At 37.7% G+C, this 10,084-nt stretch overlaps 2 protein-coding genes across 4 annotated transcripts in view; both read left to right on the plus strand.

The window, feature by feature from the left end:
• The window catches only part of aldh4a1 (aldehyde dehydrogenase 4 family, member A1), a 419,312-nt gene that overhangs the window by 366,916 nt on the left and 42,312 nt on the right, over positions 1-10,084 (plus strand). The gene's annotated exons all lie outside the window — the stretch shown is intronic.
• LOC109917683 (intermediate filament family orphan 2-like) overlaps positions 1-10,084 on the plus strand; it is a 42,492-nt gene that overhangs the window by 22,443 nt on the left and 9,965 nt on the right. Inside the window, exons 5-6 of the mRNA XM_048614980.1 lie at positions 6,823-7,000; positions 7,742-7,890. Of these exons, the coding sequence (XP_048470937.1) occupies positions 6,823-7,000; positions 7,742-7,890 (327 nt within the window). The remainder of the gene's footprint in view (positions 1-6,822; positions 7,001-7,741; positions 7,891-10,084) is intronic.

Genomic DNA, 10,084 nt, shown 5'->3' on the forward strand with positions numbered 1-10,084 from the left:
TTTCTGATGAAGGGTCTAGGCCCGAAACGTCAGCCTTTCTGCTCCTATGATGCTGCTTGGCCTGCTGTGTTCATCCAGCCCTGCACCTTCTTGTCTCGGATTCTCCAGCATCTGCAGTTCCTACTATCTCAGAGGGAAATGGGCTGTTTAAGTAGCTAGGTGTATAGAAGTTTAATGCAATGACATTTCGATGTGATACATTTGAGGAGGGAGAACAGAAATTGACTCTAACTGAGAACTTTTTAAAAAGAATAAATAACGACTTTATAGACACTAATATCTTTTAAAGTGAGTGGACAAATTAAAACAGTTTTTTTTTTAAAAAGGCAATCAAATGTTTTACAAACCTATTTAAATCATTGATTAGGCTTCAGATAAAATTCTGTGTCCAGTTCTGAGCACCCTACTTCTGAAAAGTTGCGGGTTATGGAGATGGTGCAGAAAATGACATTGACTCTGAAATCATGGGTGAGATGTTTTAACTTTGAGAGAAACTGGAGAAATTAGGTGATCTTTTTTTATATTACAGCAAGCGATGAACAGATAAAAGTATTTGAATCGAAGGGCTTTAAAGTAAATTTGAACTAAGTGGAAGGCATAAATTTAAGGTCATCAAAAAACAAAGGAAACTAATGAAAGAATTTCCTTTAACTCAAAATGGAATGCCCTGATTGGAAATAGGTGTATGTGGAATCCACAGTACCTTTTAAAATAATTACACAACACTAAGAAGTCTCTTTGACCCATTTTTCATCTGATGACTCTTGGACTAGTTGGATTAGTCCTTGCAAATCCCTTTATTCATGATAACCTTACAAACTTTCAAGTACTTATCCAACTCCCGTTTGAAAGGTATGATTGAATTTGCTTCTACCACCCATTCAGACAGCACATTCCAAGTTGTCATGACTGGTTGTGCTTTGCTTTTTAAAAAAGTCTCATTTGCCTCATTCCCCACATTACCTCTTGACAGTTACCTCTGGCTACTGAATTTCTTGTCACTGGAAGTATTTTTTCCTGAATTATACTGTTTGAGAACAAAACTCAGAATTTTGAACACCTCTATTAAATCTTTTCATAATCCATTCTGTTCTATGGAGAACTATATCAATTTCTGCAATCTACTTGCATATCTGAAGTCTCTGATCAACAATATCAGTTTAGTGCTTTTCCGCGCACTCTACTAAGCCTTTGTAAAGTATGGTGCCCAGATTTTTGAACATACTACTCCAGCTAAAGCCGAAGCAGTGAACTGTGAAGGTTCAGCACAACTTGCTTGCTTTTGAACTCTCTATGAAATCAAAGATCATTTTGTGCCTTTTTAACAGCCGCATCAGCTTGCCTCTTTTAATGATGAAAGAAAAGTTACAATGGGGAAAAAGGCCAGGTCAACAGAGTAGGCCTACACCACTTTTTCAGTATAATATTATTTTACAATTCAGTATACGATCATAGCTTATCTAACTGCTGCCCTTTTTCCAAAAATTACCCACAGCTTGGAGTAAGCTTCCATATATACATACTTATGATGCTCAGCTGTACTACTACACTGATTGTTAATCGTTCTAAAGGTCTTGTCATTGACCCATTGTCCACCCGCAAAATTCTAACTGGTGTAAAACTCTGGTCTGCATTGAGTGTCATTCATTTTCACTCATCTTTTGGTTTGCTGTTTCACCTGACCCAGATTAATAACCCTCATATTCAGACACTTCCCATTTCTATGTGCAACAATTGCAGGCATATATCAAAAAAAAAGTAAAAAATCACAATCAGAATTTCAAAATTTACAGATAATTTAAGTGAACAGTGAGGACCACAGAATAGACTTCAAGAGGACTTGGGCGGTACAGTGACTTGAAATGTGGTAAATGTAGTTCAGTCCAGCTAAGTGAAAGGTGATACTTTTTTTTTCTTTATTCATTCACGGGATGAGAGCATTGCTGGGTAGGCAGCATTTATTGCCCATCCCTAATTGCCCAGAGGGCAGTTAAGAGTCAACCACATTGCTGTGGGTCTGCAGTCACATGTAGGCTAGACCAGAAAAGGATGGCTGTTTCCTTTTTTTCCAACAATCAGCAATGGATTCACGGTCTTCGTTAGACTCTTAATTCCAGATATTTTATTGATTTCAAATTCCACCATCTGCCGTGGCAGGATTCGACCCAAGTCCCCAGAATGTTGTCTGGTCTCTGGATTAACAGTTCAGCGATAATACCACTAGGCCATAGCACCCCCTTCCCCCCCACCCACCAAATGTGAAATGAAACAATACATGTCAATTTGGAGAACTTTAAAAGATTTGGATTGTTCTGCTCAGAATAGTGAAGGCTAAGAGAAAATTTGATAGACCTGCTTCAAATTATGATAGTTTAGGTAAAATAGATTAAAAACTGTTTTAATTACTTGAGGGTTGATGACCAGAGGGACAGATTTAAGGTGTTTACAACAGGACAGAGGTGACATAAAGAAATGTTTTTCATAGAATGGGTATCTAGAATTTGGAATACACTGCCTGATAGTACGGTGGATACTGAGTTAATTGCCTTTAAAAGGAAACGTGATAAATACCTAAAGGAGAAACATTTGCAGTAGAATGAGGAAAGAGTGGGAAAGTTAAGCTGACTTGATTGTGAAAGAATCAGCTCAGGCATAAGGGGCTGTGTGATCATCTGTGCTGTAGTAGTTTTATGATTTTTGTGACCCATTCCCACAAGTTCCAAGTTTATTGATTCAGATATTCAGCATCTTTCCCTTTGCTTAGCCCAGCCCTTGATTGTTAAGCCTTTAGCTCACTAATTCCTACTATTGGGAACACTCTTTCCCTAACCTGCATCTTTTTTTTTTTAATGCTTTGTTAAAACCCATCTCTTCAGCCAACTTTCATCTCTTTATTGTCTGTTCTAATTTAGTTTATAAGTTGTTGAGTGCCTGGAGATCATTTTTTGTACTAAATACGTATTGTAGTTGACAATCCAGCTGTCGGGTACTAAATTTCATCTGCAGTCTGTTCTGCCAAAGCATTTTTAATTGAGTGGCAGTTTTTGAATATTTGACAATTATCATTTTGATACTGTGTAAAACTCTCTTTGCCAAACCCCTCCCTTTCCGAGATGCTCCTGCCTATTTGAGTTTCTAATTTTTCATAAAGCTGAAATCGAAAGTTTTGTTGGTGTCTTCTGCAGAGAGTGAAGCATGACTGACCTGACCTAATATGAAGTTTTTAAAATTTTAATAAAACAAACAGTAATTAAGTTGATCATAAACTGAAATTATATTGAAACTTCAGGCTATTGCAATTTTATCACTAAAAATATTGAGTGGGTCCCTGGAGTGTGTAGCAAGGAATCATTTTTCTTGTTTTAAGTACACATTTGTTTGAAATCCTCAACAGCCCCATCCTAATAATCTCACATCCTAATCGTCCATTGATGGGAATATATCAAAATTGAAAATGTGTACATTGATGTGAGATCATCTGGAGGAAGCAGTCAGTTAAGGTCACATTCTGCACAATTATAGCAACTGGAAAGTTCAACATGGGGTATTTTTAAACAATTAAATTTGACTGGTTATTCTGAATAGTAACTAGGAGAATTGGCTTTAGTCCTGTGTATATATAAAATCAAACCCAGCATGTTAAAAACTAAAGCAGATCAATTTCTAAAGAAAAATTCCACTAGTTGTTGAGACCTGATATAGGTGATGAGTCAGGGTGATATCATGTCTCAAATAAAACTTCAGCTAAGATTTTTATATGGAATTCTCCTTAGTGTTTTGACTTGTCCAGACTCCAGATGGTTACAAATGACTGCACAGCATATTTGACTTTGACTGCAGACCCGGAAGTCTGGGTGTGCAAGATTTTAACACAGCTGTGTTGAGTTTATTTCACTACCATATTTGGTAGAATTGCTACTGTAATTTGATTTTTTTTTTTGAGAAATTCCACTTTTCAGACATGCATTCCACTTGAATGCAATTTGATATATGGTACTTGAAAGGGCAGTCAACTAGTTCTTTAATGAACTTCTTATAGTTCTGGTTACTGAACGAACTTGCATCAATTAAACATTTTTTTTTCTGATAGATCAAGCAAATGTTTATTGCAGTAGAGACCACTTGGCTCATTATATTTGAGAAATTTTTGAATGAAAGATTAATTCACTACTATGATAACACTCCTGCCCATAAACTAAAAATTATCAATGTGAAAATATATTTGTGCTCTCTAGATAGAGGTAAGAGTAGAGGACAGTGATCTCGATCAATTATCAAAATCTTTCTTTGCTGCTGTTCGTGTTCTGAAATTTGTTCCCGAGCAGCATTTCAAAATAAACCTTTGCAGCGTGTTTCCAGTACTGGAACTCATTATGGACCCAAAGGCTCTTTGGTCATAATGGTGACTGATAAATGTTCATAGTTGGTTTGTCTGGGGGCACAAGGAGAAATGAATGGCTAGACAGATTGAGTGAGTGGGTGTTTTATTAATAGCAATGTGCAATCTGCAAACACTTTCATTTTGGAAGAGCTGCATATTCAGAAGACTGTGTTGAACAGTGGTTTGAATGTTCAGTCTAATCCAGAGAAGGACATCGCTTGTGAAACTATAAAAAGTAGCTGGATCACTGTTGTATACAAGTTGATGCAGTCATTTTCCTGGCTGAACTAGGGCATAGATCAAAAAATTTAACAGAAATTTCACTAGGTGCAACATCCTCACTTAGCCAGTAAGCAGGTGTTCTTGCTGTAAATATAGTAGCTTCAATCTTTATGATCCATTAAGATTATCATTCCTTAAGGCTCAAGTGTCTGTTCATTTTGGAAGGTTTCATTCTCCCAGCTAATTCTGCCATTTCAAGATTGATATTGGAGGATTTGAGTACATCGATCTTTTTATACATATTGCTATTGATTGTAATAAAAGCATATAGCGTAGGCAGCTTTTCTTAGGGGAAGTAAGATCTAGCTCTCTGGGTTTGTAATTTTTAAAAATCTCATCATGTCAAACATCATGAGAACCACATTGACCCATCTTAAAAACTGACCCTGTTTCTGTATGATGCAAGTTTTTTTTGATGTAGCTGTTGCATATTTAGTACTAGAAATGTTATATCAGAATAACTGTGCATGCATGTGTACACCAGGAAGAGGCCATTCACCCTTTCCAGCCTGTTCTGCCATTGAGTTGGGTTATGCTGGATCTGTATCATTTCTCCATCTGACCAATGTGGTCTGTAATTGCTCATAACCTTTATCTAACACGTGTATCAATATCAGTTTTAAAATCTTAATTGAGCCTCAGGTTTTAAGAGGGAATGGTTTTTAATTTCAATTAGCCTTGATAGTGTGGTATTTCATAACGTTATTCCTGAATGACCAAAACTCTAGTTTAAGGTTATGCCTTTTGTTCTGGACTATCCAAAAGGAAATAGTTGATATAGGTGTTATAGGAGAAATAACATGGTTAGGATAGTGTGTTTTTTTTTATATTTTAAAATCAAAAGTGCACACTGCAAGGAGCTGAAACACAGCTGCCAGAGTTTGTGTAATTACTATACCCCTGTTAAATGAACAGCATTCTTTTATTGTTTGAGGTCAGCTGTACAAGTTTTGTTTGCATTGATCTGCCTTTGACTGCTGAGCATAACTTAAAAAGCAGTAAGTGCAAGATTCTGAAATGAGAGTAAGCTAGTGTAATATAGAAGAAGATTGCAAGAGATTTCTTTAAGCTATCTAAAAGGAAAGAGGGGAATGGACATTGGGCTGCTGGAAAATTAGGCTAGCAAAGTGGTAATAGGAAACAAAGAGCAGAGGAACTGAATAGCTGTTTTGCATCAGTTTTCACAGTGGAAGATAGCAGCAACATACCAGAACTTCAAGGGAGTCAGGGGACATATTTGAGTGTAGTGGCCATCACTAAGGAAAAGGTGCTGGAGAAGCTGAAAGGTCTGAAGGTGGATAAATCACCTGGTCCGGATGGGCTACACCCTAGTTCTGAAGAAGATAGCTGAGGAGACTGTAGAGGCATTGGTGGGGATGATCTTTCAGAAATCACGAGTTCAGGAGGGTACCAGAGGACTGGGAAATGGCTAATGTAACACTCTTGTTTAAGAAGGGACGGAGGCAGAAGACTGGAAACTCTAGGCCAGTTAGCCTGACCTCGGTCATTGGTAAGATTTTGGAGTCCGTTAAGGATGAGATTGCTGAGTACTCGAGAGTGCATGGTTATATAGTGCTGAGTCAGCACAGCTTCATCAAGGAGAGATCATGTCTGACAAATCTATTAGAATTCTTTGAGGAAGTTCACAAAAATGATCCCATGGATGAAGGAGTTCTCATATGAGAAGCGGTTACAGACTCTGGGTCTGTACTCCATGGAATTTAGAGATGAGAGGGGATCTGATTGAAACTTACAGAATACTGAGAAGCCTAGATAGAAGATGGAGAAGATCTTTCCACTTGTAGGAAAGACTAGGACCCGAGGGCACGGCCTCAGTGAAGGGACGACCCTTTAGAACTGAAATAAGAAGGAATTTCTTCAAGTGGTTTATCTGTGGAACTCATTGCTGCAGAGGGCTGGGGAGGCCCGATCATTCTGTCTATTTAAGACAGACCGCTTCTTGATTAGTGAGATGTTTGAGGGTTATGGGGAGAAGGCAAGAGAATGGGACTGAGAAATATATCAGTCGTGATTGAATGACAGATCAGACTTGATGGGCTGAATGGCCTAATTCAGCTCTTGTATCTTATGAATTGGAGGAATTAAGTTTGTGAGCGTTTCATTTCATTTCACCTGATCTAAGAGGAAACGTAGTTCAGAAAACCTGTGATAAAATTACGTTCTGTTCCACTGCAGCAAATGTCTGATTTGGATACCAAGATTCAAGAGAAAGCTATGAAAGTAGATATGGATATCTGTCGGAGGATTGACATCACTGCCAAGCTCTGTGATGTGGCACAGCAGCGAAACTCTGAGGACATGAGCAAAATGTTCCAGGTGAAAGGAAACAACTGTTGTAATTAAGTTAATGTGCATGGAGATAAAGGATTTTGAAATTGACAATTTGAAGATTAATACATTTCATCCAGAAAGTGATTGAAGGTACCAGCTCTCCTGGGTTTAAGGGAATCATCTATTGCAAGAAGTAATCTACAGGGTAATGGGTGAAACATAAAAATTGGTCACCAGTTATATACAAGTTCTACGATTTTAAATTTCATTTGGAGTTTAGAGGGAATAAATCAGCAATATAATTTAATAAACACATGCCTTTCTCACGTAAATAAAAATTTGAATTATTCCAAATTGTTGACAATTTTTTTTTAAAAATTGAAAACTGAGTTAATTAATCTGTTTCAGACCCAGATCCATTAATCATGGAACTGTTGCAGTTGTGCTGTCTGTTTCAGCTATCTCGTTTCATTAGCTTGCCCTTTCCCTATAGCCTTTAAAAAGGAAGTGATTTTGTACACATTTTAATGGATACGAAATTAGTGAAGCCTTCCTCCACTACAGTTGTCCACTTTCCATAGGACAATGTACCTCAATAGGACTGAGGCCAGTGTGACATCTTGATGAGTCCTACCTCAGACGGGTTCTAATGCTTCAGAAATCCCCTCTCACTCATGATTTCTACAACCATACGTTAATCTGTCTTATTTTGCTGCTCCTGTACTCACTAGAAATTACCTTCTTTTTAAATCCAGCTGTTTAACGTTGTTCTTTTCTGAACTTAAGGTGACAACTGTCAGCAAAAAGAAAGAGAAAAAGCCAGCATGTGACGATGAGAGCTCAGAAACTGATGGGGATACCACAAGGCACTCTGATGATGATGTTAGCACATCTCTCAATATAACTGATGAAATGAAGCGAATGCTCAATCAACTGTAAGTAAAGGAGTCTGGTCACATTGTATGAAATTAGTTTATATTTTACAGCTAATAACAAAGTGGTTTTCCTATTGATCTTGTATTAATAACATGGGAAAAGTGGTTAAGAGGAACATCATTTGTGGGTACATTAAAGCCTCTTGAGTTCAGTTAATTTAGTTCCATAGCACTGTATAATTTTGGATTGTATTGTGGGCAGGCTGTGTATGTGGATGGAAGAAAGATAATGTTAAACTCTAAATGCATCAAGACTGCTGCACTCTTAAAAATTCTTTTCTAAATGTGACCAGCACTGCATCATTGATATGGTATATTTTCATGCTACGCTTTTCAGTGGGAAGGGGATCGACATTGGTCTTTTTCTATTCAGTGAATTAACTTCAATCCTTTTGCCCTCTGAACTGAACTGGTGGTACACATGGTCAGTTGAGGAAAATAATTTTAAATCTTGCCATAAATTTACTTTATATACTTTATCTAAACTCTTCATAGAATCATAGAATTGTTATGGGTGCAGAAGGAAGCCGTTCAGCCTATCGTCTCTGCACTGGTTCTATTTCCTAGTGCCAATCTCCTACCTTTTCCCCAGATCCCTGCACACCATTTCTATCCAAATATCATCAGATGCAATCGAATGCTTCAATTGAACCTGGCTCCACCACATTTCCAGGCAATGCATTCTATACTCTTTACTGCTTGCTGTGTGAAAGTCTTTTTCTTGCATGCCACTTTAAATCTATGTCCTCTTGTTCTTTTCTTCCTTTGAGTGAGAACAGCTGTTTCCTACTTACTCGATCCAGCTCACTGATTTTGAAAGCCTTGGTCAAATCTCCTCTCAGCTGCCTTCTCCCCAAGGACAACAGTCCAATTTATTCAATCTTTGTTCTTGATTTCAAAAACCTGTTAAATATCTCTTCAGCTTTGCATGTCCTAAAATCAACAGGTTATGTTCTTTAGTCTTTCTCTAGACTTCTGAATCCCATTATGCCTTGTATTAATCTAGTAATCTCCTCTACACTCAGCCTCTCTAAAAGCCTTGACTCAAAGTAGAGTCTAGCTTGTGATGCAAGATTCCAGCTAGGACCTAACCAGCCTTTTTTACAAAGGTTTTAGCATAACTTCCTTATTTTATAATCTACGTCATATTAAAGCCAAATATCCTGCATGCTTTGTTTAAAACAATTATTCTCGTTTTGTCCTTCCAACTTTTGTGTGTACACCCTCTGGTTTCCTAGTTCTACCATTTTTAGCTTACGTTGCCCCTCCTAACTCATCCTAAAGGAGATCTTTGTGGTGCAGTGGGTAATAGTCCTGCCTTTGAGCCAGACGTTCTGGGTTCAAGTCCCACCCCAGCACTTAATGGCCAAGAAAGATCTACTCATAATTTAGCCAGACAGGTTATCAGTGTCAAATACTTGCCATATGTGGCAATAGCTGGCAGTAAGAACAGGATGTACTCCAGGTCTGCCTAATTATGGGAATAAATTTAGAGGGTCAACTATCATTATTTGAAGTTCCAAATCACAATAGATATAAAAGTGCATTTCCCACAGCAATTTGGACTGACCAAATAAGCTGTTAGACACCACACACCATTCATCCTACCAAATTGTACTCCTTCACACATCTATGTTAATTTTAATTGGCCCTGCAACTGTCCATTTTACAGTCTCTGTTCTGCTGAAGTCTCTTACCATCCTCCTTTCCATGTTTTGTGGCGTCAGACATTGAGATTCTGCCTTATGAAGTACACACAAAGTCAGATTACTAAAATATACCAAAGAGCAAGGATCTCAACACTGACCCCTGAGAACAGCATCATATATGCCCTCCAGTCCTGAAATCATCAGTTCATCACCATTGTCTGCTTTGTGTCCTTTAATCAATTTTGTATTTGTTGCCATTGTTTCTACAATCCTTTTAGGTTTGAATTTTACAGCAATCAATGTAGTATGTGGCCAAATGCTTTGAAAACTCCTGCACGTTACTCTCATCAACTTGGATTAGCTTTTCAAAGTAGTAATGAAGTTAGTCAAACACAATTTTCCTTTAACAAATCTATGCTTACTTTGATTTGTGCCACTTTTTCACGTTAATTTTGTCCCAAATGTTTGAGTTCTAAAGTTTTGCCACGGGTACATTAGGCTGAATGGTTTCTGTCTGCAAAGTTCATCCCCCACACTTTTAAAGT

The sequence above is a fragment of the Rhincodon typus genome, chromosome 31 (genome assembly GCF_021869965.1).
Source record: "Rhincodon typus isolate 14 chromosome 31, sRhiTyp1.1, whole genome shotgun sequence".
Classification (NCBI taxonomy): domain Eukaryota; kingdom Metazoa; phylum Chordata; class Chondrichthyes; order Orectolobiformes; family Rhincodontidae; genus Rhincodon; species Rhincodon typus.